Below are 25457 nucleotides of genomic sequence, written 5' to 3' on the forward strand. Positions count from 1 at the left end.
CTGTTCATAGGATCTCAGCGTGCCAGGTGCCTTGCCTGTCTAAAGGTCCATTCTATAGTACCGTTCCAATGGGGAATACTGTGAAACTGAAGGGGGATTAAAAGGGAACAGAGATGATTCAACAGATAAATAAACAAACAATAATAGAACAACTGTGAGAAATACAGTTACTAATTATCAGATGATGTTAAATCACCTCTGTATCTGATCTTGACGTACAAAACCAACCGCCTACACCTAAATCACACGAACAACGACTCATTTTGGCTGGGGGGAGATTTCATAGCAACACGTTAATTTACTTTACGGCCACAGCGCCTCGGCCCAGGGCCAGAGCTAAATAACGTGCATCGGCAGAGTGAATAAGAGGACGTCCCTCTGCACACCGGAACAGATGACGCTCAATGGCCGGCAGATCAGGGGGTTCCCCATTTTGAAAAGGCCGCTGCAGCAGCCCTGGCTTTCAAAAGCACCTCAGGCAAAGGAACGAGCCGAGTTCCCTCTGTCAGGGTGACAAAAGGAGACGGATATCGCAAATCTGAAATTACCATAGTCGTTCCGTAGTCTTTAATGGCAATCGTATGCAAGGATTGAAATTGCACTCCACAAAGAAAGGGGAAATGGACAGAGGCAGGCACAAAGCCTGACCGTCCATTGTCAAGAATGAGACATATTAAAGGCAGACTGTGAGGCTCACGACTTGATCAATCAATCAAGTATTGCTGAACCCAGAAAGACACAGCAGAGAAAAACGATCCCATGCATCCATAACTGGCCCCATACATAATCACAGGCACACCATATCCAAACGAGCAAATATTAGTTATCAATGAGGAAAACGTATTTGTTTTTTTTAACCAAGATTTTATTCAAGTCTATGTGCTCCAGTGTTAATACAAGTTCTACTGCAGTATCTTTTTTTCCCCATCTGCCACAGCACCGACACTTTGTCCTCACCATCAACAGAACGAGTGATTATCAGTAATCAGTCAACGTCGCAGAGCCAAGCCTGCCCGGCACCCTTGGTTTAAGCACAATAACAAACAGCGTCGTACAGAATTTATGCACTCTAAAACTTGTCATCTTCCAGAAAAAAAGTTGATTCACAGTACAGTTGAGTGCAGATCATTCTGATACCGGAAAACACAACGCAATGTCATAACATGGCAGCAAGTGTTCAGGATGGATTATCATGGACGAATCTGAGCAGACCAAAGATCTCAAACAAATGTAAGTCAGTCTGATCACAGCCAGGATAACACGGATTGACGTTTTGTTTCAAGCTTACTTTTTAACTTAAAGCCTTCTTACTTTAAGTTTCATAATTCATGCCACCAACAGCTAAACATTTACGACATTTATTTTGAAAATAAAAAGCCTGAGAAAGACCAAAAAGCCATGTCAGGTCATCGATACAGTCATAATATTTGGGATAAAAATAAGATGGGCTTCGGGCACACGAGCCCATCATTTCCCAGCAGTTTGTGATGATGATGACAGTGTCAGACATGTTCGGAAGACTACCAAATTAAGGTCACAGTGATTTCATGGAAGCAATGTTGCAGGAACCGGGCCATTCCCAGTTTGTCTGACCACATTCAGCAAGCTGTTTGTAGGGTCCAAGGGTGGGACGTTCCTCATAGCATCCCATGTTTCAGTACTGGCTTCCACATGCTTGAATGAAAAAATATTTGACAATACATGAAATTACCCTTTGACCTATTATTAACGAGTGAGTGTATGTGTGCGAGAGCATGTGCATGTGATGTATGATGGAAAAAAGCAAAACAGCTACTCCTGAATGACTCAGTCTTCCACAGGTATCCTGACTGCCATCATTGGGAGCATTCAGATGTCAAGATGGTAATGCTTAGTTCATCTCATACTGTGAATTGCATGTTGGCATATGTGTAAAGAACGCTACTTGTGCAAAAAAACTAAGGTTAAAGGTGTCCTCTTCAGTCTCTGAGTTGAGTTTGGATATACTGACTTCATTGAAGGATAAAGCCTCTGCAATTTTGTATTTTTCTTATTGTCAACATATCCTGTGAAGATAAAAAACCTACAATGCTCCTGTCTCCTTCTCAATACAGTCAACAACTCCATTTAGTGCTCAACCAGGAAGCCATTCATTCAAATTGTGACCTAAAATCATTAAACACAGCTCAGACATTTTCAGAAAGCACAACCTATTATCAAGAAAAACATGGCCAGTGGGGTTTTTTTTAACCAAATTTACTTCAAAATGGAGAAAACTGTTCATTTTGATGGCGACTATTTTCAGTATTTCCGTCCAACACAATTGCACACATTTGATACTTTCCACATATCGAAAAAGCAATCGCTGTCACTTCATAGTTGTTTCAGTAAGAAGTACAAAGGCCAGGTTCATTGTTATGATGAAATATGCTGACCAAAGCTGCGGTATATCTCTGACTTGTTTTAGTAGTTTTTTGGACAACAATGGAGTTCTGTGACTTCAGGGAATCTGCCATTTACTAGATGGACAATACTTGGTAAGATAAATTCATGGTAGGTTCCGGTCTTTTCATAGGATATGTTGATCATAAGATAAATATAAAGTTACCCTGACCTTATGCTTTAAAGAAACACAGGTGGGAAAAGGTGGAGCTACCTGGTTGAATAATAACCCTCCTGGGGGAGGTCAAGGAACAGTAACCCCAAACACAAAATGGGAGACTTGAGAATATTCAGTAACAAAGTACCTCACACACCGCGGTCATAACATGAAAACCAAAAACGTTTTCATTTAATACAGGCATCCAAATAAAAATTAAAAGGCAAAAAAATAAAATTTAAAAAAACAATATAAATAAATAACACAATAATAAATAAATAAATAAATAAATAAATAACGCAATATTAAATTAATATAAATAAAATAAATAACACATGCCACCAGGGCTTGTTTCTTTTGTTCACTGCTCAAGATCCATGCAGAACTTTGGAGGCGTTACACTATAACAACAGAGCCATACTGTGAAGCTGGCACATACACAGTGGAATCTCATCCTTTAGACTGAGACATAAGCTGTACCTGTGACCCACCAGGCCACAGGTCAAAGCTTCATAATCGTGCGTTAAATGACAAACACCATCTAACCCTGGAGAAAAGGTATTCGCACACCTTCATACGCCCAGCTTTCAAAAACAGACGCTGGTGTGTATTGAACAGATGCACACAACGAAAGAGCGAGAGAGAGCGAGAGAGCGAGGCGATGGAAGACATGCGTGGACGAGTGACTGCTGGTGAGAAGGGACAGAAGCCGTGACAAAGCAACGCAAAGCGGTGCAATCGCGGGAGACGAGGAGCACAGCGCCCCGAACAGGGAAGGGGAGCGCAGAGCGTGAACATTCAGCTGCGTGTGACTTACAGAACGCGTGTCAGGGAAAGAAACCGGCTCACGGGTACAAAAATGCCCCCCCCCCTTCCCCCCCTCTCAATACAGAGCATGTGGCCCCGCGCTACATTAAAAAAAAGGATTCACAATAATAAATAAAGCTTTACATTCAAAGAGAGCTGTTCAGACTCGCCTCGCTTCTTCCTGAAATGTAGAGGATCTTTGAACGGTCGTGATGAGGATGAAGAGACAAACTTAAAGCTGAAGGAGGAGCAGGACCAACAGCCCCTCGGGAAAACCGAGCGGCATTCCGAGACCGCTCTCGCGCCGTTCCCGTTCCGAACGGGAGGCCGGATCCCCGGGAACCTGAGGCCCACCAGCGTGGCACCGGCGCAGTGACGGAGGGAAGACTAAGACCGGCTTCGCTTCGGAACCCGAACACACAAACGAACAGACATACACGAGCAAATGGAGTCATTGATCCCGCACCGGGCCACAAACAGGTAAATGGCGTCTCCATATTCGTTACATTAAACGTTTCCACTTTCCGGCAGTTCTGTCCATTAATATGTGGATATCCATAATGTAATATACAGGTAGTGGTTATGCCCCTCCTCCTTGCACTGTGAGTGGACTGGGTGGGCGTATGAGGTGGGGGCGGGAGGTTCGGGTGGGGCGGGGGGGTTCAGTGGGGGGGGGGGGGGGGGGCTGGTCTAGGACCAGAAGCCGGGGCGGGGCCGGTAGGGCGAGTCTTTGGGGAGGCGGGGCCGGCAGAGGGGGAGGGTGTCGTCCCGGCACTGCCCCTCGTCCCGCTCGTCCAGCAGGCTGCCGCACCGGCGCGGGGAGGCGGACGCGGGGGGGGGCCAGGGGCGTGGGGGGCACCCCCGCGTCCCCTCCGAACTCCAGCGTGGGGGGCGTCTCCGTGCTGGAGGTGTGAGCGGGGGACCCTCGGGCGCGCCCGCCGGGGGAGTCGGCCCAAAAGGCCTCGCAGCGGGGCCTGGGGGAGGGGCGCGGCCGGGCCACGAAGTCCAGCGTCTTCGGCCGCTCGGGGGGGCAGCGGCGCCGGGGGGTGGGGGGGAACACCAGATTGGGGTCGGGCAAGCGAGGCACCTCGGCGACGTGGTCTTTCAGACCTTTAGGGCTCACGGCTGAGGGGAGAACGAGAGAAGAGTCAGCCCACAGCATCCCGTTAAAACCCGCATTGCAGAGAACACATCGCCGGATCACTGCACAAAAATAGCACAGAGAAGACTATCTAGGCCATCGCTACAGACACAGCCTTACAAAAAAAAAAAAAAAGTATGCATCTGCTAACAAACAAATTTGCTAAATGTAATTCTGCCCCTCTCAGGCACCATAAACCATCGCTGAAACAGCTGACAAGCTGTCCAAGAGCTCGTTAAAATGACCAAGCTAGAGGTCTGCAATGTAACATGCCATCAGCTTATACAGTTCATAAATTTAGTTTGATAGATACCACTCAGAATGGTTACATTCATGGTGTAAACACTGAGCAGAACTTCACTGTGACCAAATTCTTATTGAATTAACTCGTCTAGTACAGTAATGTCCTTTTACTGTGACTATGTAGAAACTCCAACCATTATTACAGAGAAATTGTACATTTTCCATTTCTGGTTTATCAGAATGTCTTGAGAAACTGATATACAATATTAAAATTGATTGACAAGGTTTAGCTCTCCGTGGAAAAGAAAATATTTTAATGTTATGCGCAGGCCAAAGACATGCAGGTTAGGTGAATTGCAGAGTCTAAATTGCCCCATGGTGTGAGTGTGTGTGTGTGTATGTGTGTGTGTGTGTGTGTGTGAGTGAATGATGTGTGTGCCCTGTGATGGACTGGCGAACTGTCCAGGGTGTATTCCTGCCTCTTGCCCAATGCATGCTGGGATATTCTTCAGCACCTCCCACAACCCTGACCAGGAATAAGCGGGTATAGATCATGGATGGATGGATGGATGGATGGATGGATGTGTGTACAGACATGAACTGAATGTTGTCTGTCACATCATCGTTTAGGATGATGTTTCCTTCGGCTCTGTTTAATCATTCCCAAGATTGATTTCAAAATTTCTAAAGGCTATATGGGCATTGGTAATGTACTTCACTAACTCAGAATCACGGCAGAAGACTGCAGTGATTCTTCCATGCAGACGGACCAGGCAGCCACTGACCTGTATTTTCAGCCCCCTTGATGGGCAGGGGGTGCAGGTTAATTTGGGGACACCCCCTCTTGATGGCCCCGTCGGAGGGGGTGCGATGGAGGTGGCGGGGCGCCGTGCTGGGGGCGGAGGGGATGTGGGTGGGGGTGAGGGACTGGCGTGGGTGTCGTTTGAAGCTCTCCAGGTGGGTGTTCACCAGGGGGTTGAGAGGGAGGGGCGGGGTTTGAGGCGGGGGCTGGGGCGGGGGTTGGGGCTGAGGCGGGGGCGGGGGCGGGGGGGAGGCGGGGCGGTAGACCAGGAGCTCCTCGCTGTCGGAGCGAAGGAGGGAGCGGGTGGAGTTACAGTCAGAGACGGAGGAGAGGGAGAGGAGGGTGAGGGAGGAGGGGAAGGCCCGCTCCGGCGGGGGGGCCGGGGGCCGCAGCGGGCTCTCCCGCCGGAACAGCTTGCGCGTGGGGGGGCTGGTGCTGCGCCGCTGGCCCCCGGCCCGGTGGAAGAACCCCTCCCAGCGCGGCTTGCTGCTCTCCTCCGGCCGGGCCAGGCTGAGCAGGTCGAACCCGAGCCCCACGGCGGCCAGGAGCGCCCCGCAGCCCAGCAGGACCAGCTCCGACCTCCGGCCCCCGCTGGGGCTGCGCCTGCTGCAGCTGGGGGGCGTGTCGGGGGCGTGGCCCGGCCCGCCCGCCTCCCCGCCGTTCCCCTCCGAAACGCTGCCCTCCCTGTGGAAGGGGATGCAGAGGTAGGACTGGCTGGGAGAGTCGGCCAGCTCCGCGCTGTAGCAGCTGTCTTCGTTTTCTGCAGAAGAAGCACGTTGTTATTATTAGCCGTTTCCCATGGTCCCCTGCACGGCGGGAGGGGGGGGGGGCTGTATTTGGGACGGGCTGCGGTCCTCACCCATCTCTGCTAGGCTGGGCACTCCCGGGACGGCTGGGCTCAGGCGGGGCGACCGGCGCAGGTTTGGGGCGCTGGAGGAGCGCTGCCTGCTCCCCTCCGGAGTGACCTTCACAGCGCTGCGGGACGGGGGACAGAGACGGAGACGCACGCTTACAGAGACGCAGAGCAGCGGGACCCCAATTCTGCCCTCCCGCACCCACCCCACTTCAGCTCCCCCTCCCCCTCCCCCTTCTCCACCCTCTCTACCCTCCTCACCTCTACCTCCCTCTCCCCCTCCTCACCTGTCCTCCTTCTCCTCCTCCCTGTCCCCTTACCCCTCCCTCTCCCCCTCCTCACCTCTCCTCCCCGCTCTGCTGCTCGCGGAGGCCCCAGTTCCGCCCTTTCTTCCGGGACCCTTTCCTCTCCTCTTCCTCGTCCTGTTGGAAAGCGGCGTTCCGCCCCCATGCCTTCCCGCTCTCCCCCGGGGTCACTGGGGGGAGGAGGACCAGGGGGGTGAGGAGCCGCACATTCAGACACACACACAGGACCCCAGTGCTGCCGATACTGGTGGACATATCTAGTGGACTAACTAGGGTGCCAGACAATTTCTAGAAAATAGCCTAGTTAGTCCACTATATGGGGAACTAGAGAACCGTTTCGGGTGTAGATCTTGACTACTACTGTCCTGAGAATGCACTGAACACCTGAGCACAACTGCGCTGTGAAGTGTGTTTGTGAATGATGGGGATACAGGCAGGGAGGAGCAGTCTGACTGGGCGGGGTCAGGCAGGGAGGAGCAGTCCGACTGGGCGGGGTCAGGCAGGGAGGAGCAGTCCGACTGGGCGGGGTCAGGCAGGGAGGAGCAGTCCGACTGGGCGGGGTCAGGCAGGGAGGAGCAGTCCGACTGGGCGGGGTCAGGCAGGGAGGAGCAGTCTGACTGGGCGGGGTCAGGCAGGGAGGAGCAGTCTGACTGGGCGGGGTCAGGCAGGGAGGAGCAGTCCGACTGGGCGGGGTCAGGCAGGGAGGAGCAGTCCGACTGGGCGGGGTCAGGCAGGGAGGAGCAGTCCGACTGGGGAGGGGTCACCCACGGAGGACACTCACGCTGTATTGCCCTCAGACGGGGCAGTAATGGGGGGGTGGTGGGGGGGCTGGAGCTGCTACCCATCATGCTCCGACGGCGGTCCACGGAGGGCGAGGCCTGGACTGTGATCTTGTGCTGGAAGTCTGGGGGCCACAGAGACACCCCAAAACAAAAACAAACATGGTGACATGAGTGCCTTCCTCATCATCATCATCATCATCATCTGGGATCACAGACACCCGCAACAAAGACAAACATGGTGACCAGGCATGAGCGCCTTCCTCATAATCATCACCATCATCATCATCAGCAACAACATCATGATCACCATCTTCATCATCATCAGCATCATCATCATCATCATCACTGAAAGTAACAGAGGAGGCACACGCTGGTCTACGCTCTTCCAAACTTACGGAGGACGTAACAGGAATGGGCCTAAAGTAGGACTGCAGCAGGGCGTTCCAGACTGGGGAAGGGATTTAGGACTAAGGCCTAAACGTGTATCGGGGCGCGCCCCCACCCCCCCCCCCCCCCCAGCCCCCCCCAGCCCCCCCCCCCCCGCGCGCTCGTACCCAAGGGCAGACCCCCCCCCCGCCCCGCGCTCGTACCCGAGGGCAGGCTGATGCGGTTCCCGTCCTTCAGCTTGAGGCGGCTGCGGCGGAACTTGCCCTGGCGGCTCTCCACGCGCGGCTTCTCGCGGTACAGCTGGTGGATGATCACGTTCAGCTCCCGCTCCAGGATGTGGATCTCCCGCTCCGCCAGCTCCTGCTCCCGCCGCCGCAGCGCCTCCTCCTGGCTCTTCTGCTGCAGCGCCGCCCGGCTCAGCTCCTCCTCCCAGGAGCGCAGCTCCTGCCGGGGGAGCGAGGAGGGGGCGGGGGCGTGGGCGGGGGCGGGGGCGGGGTCAGGGTGAGGGTCCAGGGGCGGGATTTAAAAAGCACCGAGAAGAGTCTGGAGTCACCAAACTCATCCAGTGCATTAAATTACAGGCATTTACAGACGCTCTTATCCAGAGTGACTTCCACAACTTTTACACAGCATTTACACTGCATCCATTTACACAGCTGGATATATACTCAAGCGCCGCAACGGCAGTGTCCAACCCAGGAATCGAACCTGTGACCTTTAGGTTACAAGACCAGTTCCTTACCCATTGTACTACACTGCCTCACCTTCTCTTTGGCCCTCAGCTGGTCGAACATCTCCTGCACCTCCAGCTTCCAGTCGTCCTGCAGGGAGTGGAAGGACTCGGCGGGCATCTCGAAGAAGCCCGACTCCTCGATGGCGGTCAGCTGGTCCAGCACGGTGGCGAAGGAGGGGCGGGCGTGGGGGTTGGGGTTCCAGCAATCTGGGGGGGGGGGGGGGGAGGGTGAGAGGGGGGGACGTCAGCCACACTGCACAGGGTGATGCTACACACGGCACTTCTCCAGGACCGGGGAACAGCTAAATGCCCCCAATATTTCAACATTGTTATGTTGGACCAATAAAAGAAAAATCAATACTGACCATGGATCCCATGCATCATTCTGCTGAAAGAGTAGAGTGGAAGTGACTGAGAAACGAACCGCCTCTCGTGTGTTAGAGAATATGTAAGCAGAAACACGCAGCACACACAGCTTTGTGTGCTGAAAGCTTGTACAGATGGAGCAGTGCTGACCCTGGAGGGGGTCAAGAGGGGGGTGGGGGGGGGCAGGGGGGATTTAAGCCCTTCTCCGGTTACCTTCCATCAGACGGGCGAAGGGTTCGGGGCAGGTGGAGGGGATGGGCAGTGCCAGCTTGTTCATGGCCACCCCGTACGCCACCGCCAGGCAGTCAATCCCCCGAAACGGCACCTCCCCCGTCAGGAGCTCCCACAGCAACACCCCATAACTGAGAGAGAGAACGAGAGAGAGGGAGGGAGAGAGGGAGGGAGGGAGGGAGAGGGAGAGGGAGAGAGAGGGAGGGAGAGAGGGAGGGAGGGAGGGAGAGGAACAGAGAGAGCGAAGGAGAGAGACAGAGAGAGAAATAGAGAGGGAGAGAGGGAGGGAGGGAGAAGGAGGGAGAGGGGGAGAGAGGGAGGGGGAGGAAGAGAGAGGAAGAAACAGAGAGAGAAAGAGAGAGGGAGAAAATAGGGGTACAGATGGGTAACACTGCAAAGGAGGAACACAGCTGGCGATCTGGAGCAATCTGTGCCCCTGCCAGGTGATGACACAGCAATACTCAAACCCCAATTCACTCTCCTCCCTTCTCTCTATTTCAGCTTCTGTTCCTTCAGAAGACTTGCATAAGCACACTGAGAGTAAGTGTGTGTGCGTGGGGGAGGAGGGGGTGGGGAGGGGGGGGGTGGTTTGGATGCTGCCGCACTCTCACACTCTCGGTCCCGGGACAGGCAGTTCTCCGCTCACCCCTCGGCCTAAACGGACAGAGAAACGGTCAGAGGGGCGTGTGACCGGCACGGAGGCGAGACCACAGGGCCAGGGAATTTCTCGCCACGGCAGAGGTGGCAATTTTTCAGCCGTGTGGGGAAAACGCACACGTTCCTCCCTGCTATCCCAAACGGAAAGGGGTCCCTCCTCCCCCCCCCTCCCCCCTCACCACGGCTCAAAATGGAGCCCTGCCCCGCAGAGCCTCCTGCTGCTAAGGGACTCCTGTGGCCGTGGGCCACGCAGCCGGGGTGTGGCGTAAGACCGCGGCCCCGCCAGAGGCCCTGGAAGGCTGCCCGCCCACACCGCCACGCGCCCCTCTCCAGCGCCAACTCACGACCCCGCCCGTTCACAACACTCATAACTCAGTCCAGCTGTCTTAAGGTCCAGTGAGCGCCCGAAAAAACACCTGATCTAATCACGGTGATGAGCGAAGGACTTGCCCCGTGCCGATCATCCGCTAACGTTCCGAAAATTCTATAACTGCCATCATAAAACGCTCGTGCCGTCCGCTAAAGACGGCTCCACAGCGGCCGCTCCCGTTTTTCAAATTCGCCCGCTCGCATCGGTCAGCTACGGACGGCGATTCGGTCCTGAAGACCAGCCCGACCCCAAACACGTTCAGCCAGAACACGGAGCGTGGCTCCCCACACCGTGAACAGCGGCTACCGCGAGAGTCCTGTAAAGAGAGAGAGAGAGCAACAGACAGGGGGCCAAGGCAAAGGCCCTCTTTGAGTCGCGGTCGCTACGGCGACGGCGGCTTTCTGCCACGCCACGCCGTGCCGCGCCCCTTGCCCACCTCCACACGTCGCTGCCCTTGGAGAAGGTGGAGGAGCGGATGACCTCGGGCGCCATCCAGGCGTAGGTGCCCGCTGCGCTCATCTTGGTGGTGCGGTGCCACTCCCGCGCCAGGCCGAAGTCCGTGATCTTCAGGGTCTTATTGCTCAAGTCCTCCCGCTCCACCTTCTCCAGGATCAGGACTGCGGCGGGGGGGGGGGGGGGCGAGGTGGGAGGGGTCCGGCGGGAGCGGGGGGGGGGGCGGAGAGGGGGGGTGGCAATTAGGGTCAGAGTGGAGGTAGGGGGGTGTCAGGTTGTGAGGCGGGACAGGAGGTTGGGAGGTGAAAGGTAAGAGGGGTGGGGGGGTGGGGGCAATTAAGGTCAGAGTGGAGGTAGGGGGTGTTGGGTTGTGAGGTGGGACAGGGGTCGGGAGGTGAAGGGTAAGAAGGGGGGCAAATAATATTGGTTTGGAGTTTGGGGTTTGGGATATATTCGGTTATGGGCAGATTGGCATGGATTTAAATTTTGGGTGTAGTGGAGACGGAGTGACGTGGGTGAATGATTTGAGAGGAAAGATAACATTGATGTCCAAAAAAAAAAAAAAATGAAATTGACAAATGATGACAAAAATAGTGCAATGACACAAAAAAGCGATAAAGAAAGATGGGATGAAGGGACAAAAGAGAAAGGTGGAGGGAAAGATATAGGGAAGAATAGGTAGGGCACAATCACATGAGGCAATATGAAATGGAGGGAGAGGAACACGACAGAGGAGGGACAGAAAGCAGAAGAAGAGAAAAAAGGAGACAGGATATCGCAGTTAATGAAAGAAACCGCTTTTACACAAGCTGTCCCTGTAAGCCCCTACACAGATCTACTCACACTGGAAATGCTACATGGCAGTTATATCTTTCACACACATTTCTGACAAATCAATTACATCAAATACAAAAACAAAATGTCCCCAGCTTTTTACAAAACGCTACACGTCTGCTTCACAAATGCTTCATGTCTTCTGCTGTGCACGGCTAAAGCTCTCCAGGGCTCCACAGTGCTCCCATTTTAGGAGCGTTTGTGCCTGAAAACTGATGTGTGCTGACTGATGATTTTTTAAATGATTTAGTAGCACATCTACTAATTAGGATGCATTACTGCATCTTTCAACTTAGGAGACAACGTGCTCCTCGGACAAGATGTTAGTGAAGAGCCCTGCTCTCCAACCACTATCCTAATGAGTCAATATGCAGTAAAGTTTTCTGACCATGTTCCATAACATCATAGATTAGGGAATACTTAAATCCTTACAGGCGCTAAAGTTACATACAATTAACCAATTGTCCATACAAGACAAGATAAATTTAATACCAATACCTTTCCCTCAAATGTCAAAAGCCTCAAACAGCTAAAGCTGATGCAACACACATGCAAGAGCCAGAGAAGCCGTCTCTGAGCAAACCTACTGTGGACCAGCATTTAAAAGTAGCCTCCAGACACTACGCTTCCTGATTTTTATTACTGAAACAGTAGGAGGGTCTGGGTTTCTGAGGGGGGCTAAATTAATTTATCGATGTGAAAAAAAAACAACAGAAACTATTCTAACTAACCATTTGGCACTGAGCAGTTATTGCAGGAAGGTACATCATGTCCCTTAAAAACTGGAACATGCTCAAAGGTATTCCTGACCTGATCCATGAACGCACAGGGATTGGCTGGTTCAGCCTGTGGCTCTAACGCAGCTTGAGTTCTATGGTTTTAACAGAATCACAGTTTTCAGTCAAACACAGTGACCACGGTCTGCCCCCCTTTTCCAGGCTAAAACTCATCCAGAGCTGCAGGCTCCTCCCCGCAGGTCTGCCCCCACTCCCGTTCATTAACTATGACATCATCCTGCCTCGGCACCAGGGCGGCAGTTACCCACGGGCTTCTCTGCGTCATTTTGGAATTCGATCCAGGGAGAATCCCCGCCATGCTTCTAGAACACCAGCCCGGGAGGAATGTGCCAAGTCACTGCTGAGCGATCTTCCCCCTCTCTCTCCCTCTCTCTCCACACCCCAGGCCAGTATACAGACCACCGGAGGTGAGGAGCAGGTCACGGCGCAGCGAGCTAACGCTAAGGCTAACGGGGCTCCACTGGGCTCCTGCATCGTTCAGGAGATTTTGAGTTACGATAAATTATAATCTTCAGTCTATGTCTAATATGACATCATCAAGTTCTCGGTGACAGACTGAGACAACAAACAACGGCGGTAAGACCTGACTGACAGAAAATGTCTGCCGTTTTATTTTTAAATGGTCATTGCTGAACAGTGCTAATAGAAGCAAACTCATTTTTTCCTTCGTCGACTTTGTGGAGCTCTTTGTTCCTGCTTGCCCTACCGCTGGATACCATGGCAACATCATGCCAGCTGGGCCCTTCCCACGCACACACACGTGCATGCACACACACACACACACACACACACACACACACACACGTACACATACACACTCACATGTGCACACACACTCACACGCACGCATGCCACACACACACTTACACACACGCACACCACATGCAGACACACACACACACACACACACACGCACACACACACACACACACACACTCACACACATATACAGACCCATCCACACACACACACACACACACACACCACCCCACGCTGAGCACTAACCACCCTCCACCCCAGCAGCAGCAGCACCCGGGCCGTCCCATTCAGCACACAGTAGGCCCGCGCTGAGAGGCAGCACAATGACAGGCCATCTGCCGCAGGGCGTCCCATCTGAGGGGTGCGCCCGAAGGGGTGGGGCAGGCACATCAAGGGACCCCCAGATTTACGGGGGCCTGCGATTATGATGGTAAACAACCGCAGCCACGGACATAAAGGTCCCCGCCAGGGAGCCGGCCACAGCACAGGGAGAGGGAAAAGGAGGACTAGAGCAACAGGAGGAACTTCCTGACGATAAACACACATTTATCCTGTTCACACTTCTGACCGGCTCCAGAAAACTTTCCTGCTTTTCCAATCAATTTGGCCTAATCACGTGTTAGATGATCATGTCCCCATACAAACTTCATTTAACCAATAACCTTAATTATCTATAAGCTATATACATATGGAGGCGTACCGATTACAGGGAGAGGAAACACCCCTCTAGAACAAAAACAGCCATACTTCATGATTTTCAGCTCCATTCCATTCTATGACCTTTGCACCTACAGATGACCTCCCTAATTATAACTGCACTCCACAAATCCCAGCTGAAACCACTCACAACATATTGTGTCATCTGATCAGAAATGTAATAATAATAATTCCACATGTCCATACTGGGAATGTAGGTCCAGGGACAGACAGACAGACCGGTGCGAGGGGTACACTGAGGAGAACACAGTGGGGATTCAGCAGTGGGCTAAAGTCATGGTGTGTGCGCGTGTGTGTGTGTGTGTGTGTGTGTGAGAGAGAGTGTGAGCGCGTGTTGAGGAGGGGAGAAAAGCACACAAGAAGGATACTACTGCCCTGTTACAGCTGTGGTTAAAGACTAAAGTAATGTACATGTCTGCAGACAGGGCAGCCTGCAAAGTAGCTGAATAATACATAAATATACAATATTGATGTGCTGGCGTGTAGTCGTAAAGGAGCTTGGGGTAAGCGCGCCATTCTTCTGTTAGCGCCTCACAGCCATGGCGGTTAAAGCTAGCGGTTTTAACACCGCGTCCCAGACACCGACATGCTCAGGGGAGGAGGAACAATGAGGCAAGTGTTTAAAGGGAAAGACAACCCGAGAGCTCTCAGTCATAGACCCTGTGTGGAGCGCTACGGACACGGAGCAGAGCGAGCCACCAAACAACCTCCACAACCTCCACCCAGAGAGCAGAAGCCGGAACGTAGAGGACCTAAGGGGTGGAAATCTAGGAAGAGACGTTCTGACATAAACAGACTAGCTTAACCCCCAGTGTAGCTCAGGTTTTAGCCGAATATAGCCTGACTATGTCCTAGTCAGCTATGAAACTTTCACCTTTCACCCCAAACGTAACTGGGTTTTCACCTGAACACCGTGTAGCAATCGGTCCGCCGGAGAAGCGGATTGGTCTCGGCTGCGCCGGCTGGTGGAGAGAGGCACACGCACCTGGGCTGCGTTAGCTAATCAGCCCAGGTGCTTAAAGGTGCGCTGCTCTCCTCAGCTCGTGGCTGAGACCAATCCGCTTCTTCGGCGGACCAAATGCTTACACACCGACTTTTCACTGACTGTTCCCCACAAAAATGTTCACTGAGCAATAACAACCCACTGGAATAACAAGGAAAGTCCCACATATTATTTCATCTAATGTGACAGGAATATCATCTAAAAATATAGTCTAAAAGGTCAGTGATCCAGGGGAACATATTTGTAAAACTATAAAACAGAATACTGCAGGTGGACACCACATTAAAAATTTTAAATTCACTTCTGCCTTTCAGAGAATCAATTAACTTCCTTATCTGACAAATGCCCAAGTGGTCAAAGTGTTATTATTTTTGCTGACATTGTTACTATTTTGCATGTCTTATCATAGCCTCGCTGGTTCCCCGATCCCGAGAGAAATTAGAAGCTGCAATCGTGACTCCTGACTGACAACCACAACAAACGATGATGTGACTGTGATTATCTTCAGTCGTGCTGATACGAGACATCGTTTTGAACGATAAAAAAAAAATTCCATTGGGAAGAAACAAAAAAAAAAACACCGAATTAAAATCAAATCAAAAGTAATGCGAAAAAAGATGCAATCGATACCATTGTGGAGGAGGGAAACAAATGTCTTGCACAACTATCTCCAAACATGCAGAAGCAAGCACACCTGAACATTCACGTCACAGAGGTGTGGTATCAGTGGTCAGCTTCTGTCATTAGCTCTGCTGGGGGGGGGAGTTAAAGGACAGGTCGCTGGAGTCTGCATGTACCATGGGCTTCTGATCTCCCGTGTTTATGTGTGCGAGAGAGAGGTGTGGCAGGGGTTCCACTCACCACCCCCCCCCCTTCCCCCGGAGAGGTGATGCCGACAGCAGAGACTGGCTAATCACCAAAGAGCAGCCAATCAGATGCAAGTGGCCCAATACAATGAGCCTGAGGCAGCCAATCGGAAGCAAGGGCCCGAGCTAATCACCCTGGGTTGTCCAATCGGACACAAGGGCCTGAACACAAGGAAAATCCCCTGTAATAGGATTGGGGTTTAACAGATTCAGGAGGGCAAACCCCACTACAGAATACAGGATTACCCTCCCCCAGCCCCGCCCCCTTCACACAACTTCCCAAAACTCAGTGTTCAGTTGGTGCCCGCTGAGTACTCACTGAATCCCTGCAAAAATGTTGCAAGTGAAATGAACTCAAGGAGGCCTCATGTTTCAGCCCAATTCAAATGAGAACAGACACATGCAATTAAAAATATAAACCTGTGACAAATTGCACTGTTTGACATTACACTTCATCCAACTCATTCATGTAAGTGACAGGGAGCGAGGGGGCTTTGGATATGTTGATGCAAAGTGACAATTTTCACACAGGAAATAAGGTTCCCAGTTCTCTGATGAGGAAAAAAAGGATGGAATAAAAACTATCTACGTTAAACTCTTGATCACGAGCAGCAGTTCACTGATTTTTAACAGAAGCATCCCTATCAGTAGCACACTGAGAGTACCTTTAATTTACATTAACAGCGCAGAGAAGCATCGACAGCAGCCAGACAGAGACAGATGAACAAAATGGCAATTCCTGTCGTATCTCTCACTACACACTCATGGAAGTGGTGGGAGATGGACGAGTTCGGCGGTGGAAGAAGACGCAATGAAACAGAAAGGAACCAGCAGCACAGGAGTGATTTCAAATATCAGCTCACTGAGTGAACCGCCCCGCCCCCGGACCCTCCCTCCCGCCCCCCCCCCCCCCCAAACCCGTCCCCACTGGTACCAGCTGGGAGACGGTGCAGCCCACTATGGGTTCTGTCCTGAACTGGTTTCTTTACAGCCTCCTGTTGTTTCTGAACCTCTTCTCAACACTTTAACTGAAAGCCATTAATCCAAACCCAACTCCCGCCCGCTCTCAGCTACGTCGATACGTCGATAGCGCGCTCTCCTGCATCGATCAGGTGCGTCTGCATATCGACATCACGGTTTGCTATCAATCTATTCCACGGGAAGCTTCCTGTCCCGTCTTCTCATCCGCAATATGAACACCTCTGACTAGTGAGCCGCAGAGTCACTTAAGACACATTTACACAGAGTGAAACAGACTGAACGGCTGTGCACTTCACATAATCCAGACTCAGAATTAACTCCTCCCACTTTGTTTGTTCTTCCTTTTCACATTTTTTGTCATGTGTTAACAAGATTTTTTTTTTTTTTTGAAAATGTAAAAGACAAAGAAACGCAAAAAAAACGTCTTTGGCCAATCCACCCACCCAGACAGGGGACACACTGACAGGGGAAAAAGACTCAGGTCTTCAGAAGCCCTGTTTTTAATCACTGAGACGGGGGGGGAAGGAGGGGCCCTTACTGTTGCTGGACTTGAGGTCGCGGTGGATGATGGGCACGATGGCCTGGCAGTGCAGGTAGCGCATGGCGCGGGCGATCTGCACGGCCCAGTCCACCAGCGCGTGCGGCGGGATGCGCCGGCCGGACAGGGCGCGGTTGAGCGAGCCGCCGCGGGCGTACTCCATCACCAGGCACAGGTGCGGCTCCCGCAGGCACACGCCCAGCAGCGCCATGACGTTGGGGTGGCGCAGCATGGCGAAGAGCTTGGCCTCCTGCCGCACGCTCTCCAGCGTCTGGCCCTCCTCCTCGTCCGGGTCGCGGCGCGCCGCCTTCACCGCCACCTCCGTGCCCCGCCACAGGGCCCGGTACACCTTGCCGAAGCCGCCCACGCCGATGATCTCCTCCAGGGTCAGCTCCGAGAAGTCTATCTCCAGCACTGCGGGGGGGGGGGGGGGGGGAGAGAGAGGGGGAACGCACGGGTAACGGACAGGTTAGGAGACTAGTCAGGACATGAGAGGAAATCAGCCACAAACACAGCGACCCACCCACCCCATCCACCCACCCATACACCCATCCACCCATCCATCTATCCATCTATCACAAGCTCTGAGAGCTTCATCCTCCTTCGCTCTCTGCATTATCTTCAGAGGTTGCTCAGAGGTTCAACAAAGTGTTGCACACAGACACCCACACACACACACACACACACACACATACACACACACTGAAGAAATGCAAACGGAAACACGGTGCTAAGTGACTGTAGGGTATTATTCCGAGGCTGTTCTCAGGCTGGCGGACTAGTGCTCCAGCCCCTGCACTGGGCGCGCAGGAAATGGGCTGCAGTAAACTTGCACTGTGTGAATCGCTAACAGTCGATCGAGCAGCCTAACCTTGATGAATATTTCAAACGGGAGGCTGTCAGTGAAATCTAGGGCAGAGCCCTATAGAGCATGGAGGGGGGGCTATATTCAATAAGAAGAACAACAACACTAAACAGCTAATATGGGCCATATGAGCCGAACATAAACCAACTTAACGATGGGCAGGTGTACACATCTCTCGGTGCTTCTTTCCAGTTGTGAGTTTAGCGAGGTAAGTTATGACCATTAGCTACAATGCACACACACACACACGCATTCACGTGTGCAAAAAAGACACATGGACCTTCCCCCTCAAACTCTCCCTGTTTGCATTTTTATTTTATACTCCAGGGTGTGCTAAACATTGAAAAACACTGATTACTCAGATTACCGCTGTTTTGGATGCACGCTACCAGCTGGCATGGGGGCACGCAATTAGTTCATGGGCTGATCAGTGATTAGTGAAGCTCAACCTCTTAGGCCTTCATGCATTTCAAAGCATGTTTTAACAAAGGAAGAGGTGTTATTGAAAATGACGGGATGAAATGGTGAGGCGATAAAAATAAAAAAGCCGCTGAATAAAGCAGGATTAGGCTAACAGCTGATACACTATCACAGCCCCCACCCAATGGGACCCCTGAGGCCAAAACATTGCGCCTCATCCACGAAACATGCGTACGATCACATTTGATCGTAAACTGCGAGTAAGAACGTTTCCAAGAACATTTCGGCATTCACCATTTTTTGCTGATCTGTAATTGTTCATGACTGTTTCCTTACGCAAATCAGGATTGCACATAAAATTTACAAACAGCCAGCATTCTTGATCTCAAAAACAAAGGTCTGTACATGTGTCATGAATCTCATGTTGTTTTTTCATGGGAACATTTCTGAGAACAAAAGTAAGAATAATTTAATAAAGGTTTTGTGAATGAGGCCCATTGTTTTGGTCTCCTCACAAACATTACTTCCTGGGGACCATTATACCAGTATGTAAACAACTCTCCTTTTCTGAACAGCATAATATCTGTCACACACTTGGATTAGCAGCTGATGAGTGTATGTGAGTGTGTATATGCATACGCATATCAACAATGAAATCCAAACCTGCCCTTCTTTAATTATGGAAAAAAGAACAAGCGGCCAGTAAATCAGAGCCAGTTAGCATCAACATCAGAATCAGAATTACAACTTCAGAAAGGCTTTAATAGCTCCTGACATTTGTTTGCACTGGGTACAGCTCAAAGAAAGCACATCCCTCAGGGGCGACCTGTAGGATGGCAAACCGTGGCAGAAGGGCTGCTTTTCACTACGGCTTTGGTGCACCATTTGTGCCATATGGACAATTCCCGTTTATTTTTTGGCTAGACCCCCCCCTACCAGACATGAGCTTGATTGGTCCCCAGAGTGAGAGCTGGATCTCGGTAGGTTATAAACCCCCCCCCCCCCCCCAAGGGGCCAAACACTAAACAACGCCCGGGCAACACATGAAGGCTTGTATATAGGAGGGCCTAGTAGCATGTATATGAAGGGCTCACACACAAAGGGAAGCAGACGATGAAGACTTCATCACTCTTCGTCACCCTACACAAACACATTCAGCTGCAAGGGCAGGGAGCAGCGGCTAGTTTTCTTAAAACGCTACAACACAAGCGCTTACGCAGAGACATTCATTAATTTAAGCTGGGTCACGATTTATAGATACTCTAAAAAAAAAAAAAATACGCTGAGATATTTATATTTATTAACAGCACTGGCAACACCACTGCAGAGGTAACAATAGCGTAGGGGTTCAGTGGAATAAAAAGGCACAAATATTGCAAACAGCACACATGATAGGACATATAAAATTATTAATCGGGTCATTAAATGGCAACTTGGGAGCTGAATAGTATAGATAATGAAGAGGTGACACTCCCAGTGAATTGCACCTATATAACCCCCCCCCGCCCCGCCCCCTCCAACTGGCTACATTTCAGGGCCTTCATAGTCCTGGTTTGTGGAGGGCCAACTGACACGGACGTGTTACACCACAGTTTCCAAAAAGTCCTTCTGGGTGCATCCTTAAGCCCGTCAAATGGGGAGTCTTAAACTGATGTACTAACTTCCAAAAAAAAAAAAAAAAGTCCAAGCAAACAGGCTGCCAGCTTCCACTTCATTTCCTCTACAGAAACCCACTACCAGCAACAGAGTGTTAAACAATCAGAGTGTTAAACAAGCTCAGAATATGTTGTGGCTAATGGCCTGCATTGATGGCATAATCCATAATTATACACACAAATGGAGGAGTCCCACACGGCTCAGCTGGTGAGGGTTCAGTGCACAGGCTTCGTCATTAGTCGAACATGAGCAGGAGCGTACTGCAGCCAGCGGAACGTCTTCACAAAGCAGGGTGGGCCTGCATCAGACAGGGCTCCTCTGGGAACGGAGACAAAAGTGAACATCTCTGCAGCTTAAACGTGTGGACGAGAAGCACACTGAGTCTTTGCATATAAAGACACTACACAGGCAGCTGCATGTGATACAGATCATTCTGCCAGCTGAGACCGGTCAATACTGTGCATGCTGGGATATGCTCAGGAAACCGCAGCCACTGATCTTAGTCTCAGTTCCATTCCACGGCTCAGTATCTCACTCGGTGTAAACGCATCCATTCAAAAATGACCAGAAACGACCTTCTCTGCTCAATGCAAATCGGTGCCAGTCTAGTGTCCCAGATCTGACTCTCCCAACCTAGTGCACATGGAGCCACGCCCCACACCCGTGACCTGTTACAAGTTCATCCGAGTTAAAAAGCCTTTCTTTGACTTTGACTACAAAAGCTATCCTGGCGTAAATGCAACACAACACTACCATTATGTATGCAGGAATGCACATCATGACATTATGACTCACAATTACAGAGCAGAATGCCCGGGTCTTCTACCATTCTACCGCAGACCAATGAGGGATAGCAACAGAATTTTAATTCAGCCAAGTGAAGCACCCTGTTGGTCATACTGTCGTCTCCCCCATAACTGCAAATAATACGGTAATCATTTGGATTGATTTGATTAGCTGTGAAATAATAAAGCAAAACAAACAGAAAAATGCACAGGTATTTTTTATTTTCAGTAAAGGGTTGACGTTGCATCTGGAATTTATTGCCGATGGCTGCTTTGATGGGCCCATAATGTCACTTCTATTCTCCAAACTGGATATTCAAAATGTATTTATATTTTATGTTATTTAATGCTCTGGAATGGTATCTAAAGTAAAAGGTAGTAATGCAATTACTACGGTGTCTGGTTTGGAGCTGAAGATTCCTGCTCTAATGTAGTCCTATTTGGCAATGTGAAATTAGCAACAACCAAAAGTTTACATTGCTGCCTTTAAAAAAGCAATCCAACAAGACAGAAAATAATTTTCATATTTTAGAATATGTGGAAGTTAAAGGGGTCATAACCAAAGAAGAAAAACATAAAGAAAGGCCTCAAGGCTGTTCCATATGGGATATGATCACATGTGAATCTTAGTGTTTACATGTGCAGGTCCACTGTAACTACAATCAATTAAAACTTGCATGTTCAGCATACCTCCAGCATAAAAATCTCACATGTAGGCCTACTTTCTGGGTCTCTTACCTCCAAACGAGTGCAACTGTAAACCTGATGTAAAAACAACAGAGATTTTTCCTACATGACACAGCCAATCCAAAACTTTCATGTGGCAAATCAACTGATAAAATGAGGTTCTAATTTTAGACAGCATCTTTCATAAAATCTCAAAGCATCAACATAAAAGGCTTGTGGAAGCAATGTCAACAACATCACTCAGTTTTATAAAAGCCTTCTCTGTCAACTGGCTGTTTAGGATCTCTTTACAAACTCTTAAAGCAGAATAATTTCATTCCAAAAATATTCAGTAGCAACTTTTTGTGTTTAGCACACACTGAAGTCCATAAGAATGACTGAGGGGTTCTACAGCGAAGCACCATGGCTTGTCTAGCTGTAGAGCTGCAATTAAAACCACTCTGCATGAGCTGAATGACCAACTGACCTTCCAGCAGCCACATGACAGCCAATCCAATTACTCGGAACACCTGACTGACCCAATGACAGGAGAGTTCTACTCCAGTGATGTGGCCATTTGCTGCTGCTGTTGCTGTAACCCAGGTAACTGCAGCAGGCTGGAAGCGATGACCATGTGGCACTCAGATAGCCCTCCGACCATCAGCACATTATCATTCCACCGCCTGATATTGCCTGTTTCCATCTGACAGATACTACAGTGACAATGGCCCTGATTCAATAAATGCTTCTGCTTGAACTTTGCTTTACAAATAATGCAGGCCTTGGCCTAGTTTCCTATTTCACAAATGATTCTAACTGCTAAAGACAAATGTTTATTGAACCCAGGTGTATGATTTAATAATGCATGGGCTTTTCTTTTCCTTTATGTTTGTTAGCGTTGTGCAAAGTGGATACATTTTTAAAAAACAAGGCATTTTAAAAACAAAAAATTTTGTTAAGGCCAACCAAGGTAAGCATCACAATGCATCCAAAAATACAACCAAAATGGGGGTTATTCAATGTATGAGATTTAAAGAAGGCTACTAAATTAGCGATCTGAATTTAGCTGTCAATTGCACACTGTATCAATTACAAAGACCACTCAAGGAAAGCAGTGTCTAATCATCAATGATTCCGTTTTGACTGAATGCACAGTTTACAGCAAGAAAAACATGATTACACATATTATTGCCAATGCATACTAAAATGAAGAATGATGAGAGGCATATTCTTGTGCAACCTTGATAAAAAATAATCTTATTATATAGGTAGGCCCGTGTTAAAACTTTAAGCGAGGTTGTATTGCAGACAAAGCAAGGACTGGGACAACCGGGTTTGCAGAACGCTCTAGCTATATTTCTGCCCAAGTTTGTCATGGCCACGTCAATAAATTATGCTGTAGCTACACAGAGTGCGATGACAAAGAACATCCCCAGTCAGTACGGTTCATTCACACTTGTATTGCACTGATTGTTTTTTATAACTGGCCACAGAAAACGGGAATCGCAGCGTCTCTGTTCTTTAACCTTGGCGTAAACAATATGCTTCAATACCATCACAGTAACCGTGCAGGGGGGAAAAAAGATACAGCGATCGGATGCGAGTGGTCGGAGCGACGGATGAACAAGGCGGGGTTGGAGGTAACAGAAGATGGGTTTACGGGCCTCCTGGATGAGAAGGACCTGAACAAAAAACTGAAATATGCCAGCGAGCTAACCTGAAAAAATTAACCATATACGAGCAAAGCCTCCGGTAACAAAGACACATTCAGAAGGAAAGCAAAAGTTCTGGCCAAAAGCCAATGACATTTTAATTAGCTATGTATGTGGTGCGGTGGTGACGGAGCATTGTGATAATCTTCACTGAAACCGCAGCATTGGTATAGCCCACAGGTCCGCTTAGAATGTTTCATTCTAGCCAGTGCTAGCCAGCTATGCTACTTACAGTGCAACGATGGTACTGGGTAGTCGGCGTAATCTTCCCCAGTCTTGTCCCGTATCTTTTCAGAGATGGCATTCCCACTACTAACGTAATTGCTGGGAAAAATACCAACACGGTCCTCTATCATTCCTGTCCACCAACCCTCGTCTCCCGAGACTAGCGAGTCTTTCGATAGGACTTCCACCAGGTCCCCCTTCCGCAAGCTGAGCTCGTCGTCTGCATTGGCATCGTAGTCGAAGACAGCCGTCCAGTACCCCGAGACGGCTTGTCCTGAAACCGGGGCAGCTGCAGTCCCATTTTCTGGGGTCTCTGGAACTGGCCAGCAGGTAACCTCCCTCTCTGCATTTGGCGGCTGAGAAACGGACCCGGTTGCTCTCGAAGTGTTGTTATTAAAAGGGGGTTTGAAGGCATCCATTGAAGCGATCCATAAGGGCAGCCTGAATCACCCTGGCGGCTCACATACACCTGGAGCGGACCGCTAGGGTCGGAGTACCCTAGCAACACAGCTTCAGCTGCCACGATGGCGCTAGTAGCTAGCCCGTAGCCTACCTAAGATTGTAGCAAGCCGTTATGAACGGTATTGCTGAATTACCGCTTTCATGTTTTTACTGTTCGCTGAACAGAAGAGAAATTGAATGCCAGTCAGTGAAAACTGCAGGATTGCCTTTTCACCAAGTACTGTTTCCATCCACAGTTCAAAACGCTCACACGCAGTCCCGCCCATTTGTTTTTATTAGTGGCTGAACGGGGTGCACAAATCATCCGCCCTCACTGTCTGATAGGTGTGCCGTCGCATCATTCACGGCACGTTTTACCTTGATCTCAGACCTGATCGAGTCACTCCACCCACTTTGGCCCACTTCGCCAGGTCAGTTTAAATGTGTAGACAGCAAGGAATGTCAACCAGGGGCATCCGTGTACATTTGTCGGTTGAGGACGTTGTTATGGCAAAATCTAAGACGAAACTGATATTATCAGATTTTTTTTTCTGGTAGGCATAAATCAGTATAACTTTACTTGCATTGTCTTTCTTTAGCTTTTCCCGAATCACATTTCGGGCAGTGAGACCTTTAAATGTTACTTATTAAAATGTGAGATGGCTCATCAATTAGTGCTTAATTTGTCCTGAGTAAATTAGCCGACGAATTATACATTTTTGTTGTTGTTATATTTTGTTATTATATATAGCCTAACCTAGTTTTGCCTTTAGGCTAGTTATCATTTACTGAGCTGCATACCACTTTATCTAGGTGCGTGTAGGCATACAATTTCTTTAAAATTTAACCCGAAAACATATTCTCTCTCAGACCGGAAACATAGGCTATATGCATTGCAAACAAAAACAAACGCTTTAAAATAAATGCTGCCCATGAATAGCCTACCTGTGTCAAGCCATTGCTCATGAACCAAATATATGAAGATTGACGGTGTTCAGGTGGTTTCTCCCAGTCTCTATATCGCAAATTTAATGCTTCAGTGTAATATTAATGATTGTTGATGATTCCCATGATGTGTCAGTGATTCATTATTCAGTATACAGCCCTATCCAGAACAAACAATTTGAGAGAGGTGCTCTACTGAGCAGAGGATCAAACAGACGTCTTGTTACCTGATCTGGACCTCCTGGAGGCAGAACAGACAGGCTGCTTTCTTCTCAAAGTTAAGTAAGCTGTGAGGGTTTACCTTCCAGTGGTAGCAGAAGGGTAAATATGTGACACACTGAGCAGTTAATTTAATTTTATAAAGTTATGCAGGACTGAATGTCCATGTTAGTTGATATTAGAATCAAAGATATTGTGTCAAACAACTATAATGTAGACACTGTCCGGATGGGAATGAACAGGAGTAAGTTTACTCTTAAAAATGTAAGGGAAACCAAATAGCACAATTATTTGATAATATGCATGAAAACTTTGAGTCA

The 25457-nt window shown here is 49.7% G+C and overlaps 1 protein-coding gene across 1 annotated transcript; it reads right to left on the reverse strand.

Moving 5' to 3' along the window:
* Positions 1-4075: 4075 nt before the first annotated feature.
* On the reverse strand, positions 4076-24342 carry map3k9 (mitogen-activated protein kinase kinase kinase 9). Its single transcript, XM_035384647.1, is given in 12 exon segments — positions 4076-4225; positions 4227-4510; positions 5555-6331; positions 6431-6546; positions 6767-6899; positions 7511-7633; positions 8102-8342; positions 8663-8838; positions 9211-9359; positions 10692-10872; positions 17204-17617; positions 23540-24342. Coding segments are annotated over 12 exon segments (3156 nt in total). The 5' UTR covers positions 23952-24342.
* Positions 24343-25457: the final 1115 nt, after the last annotated feature.

Source organism: Anguilla anguilla, chromosome 1 (genome assembly GCF_013347855.1).
Source record: "Anguilla anguilla isolate fAngAng1 chromosome 1, fAngAng1.pri, whole genome shotgun sequence".
NCBI lineage: Eukaryota > Metazoa > Chordata > Actinopteri > Anguilliformes > Anguillidae > Anguilla > Anguilla anguilla.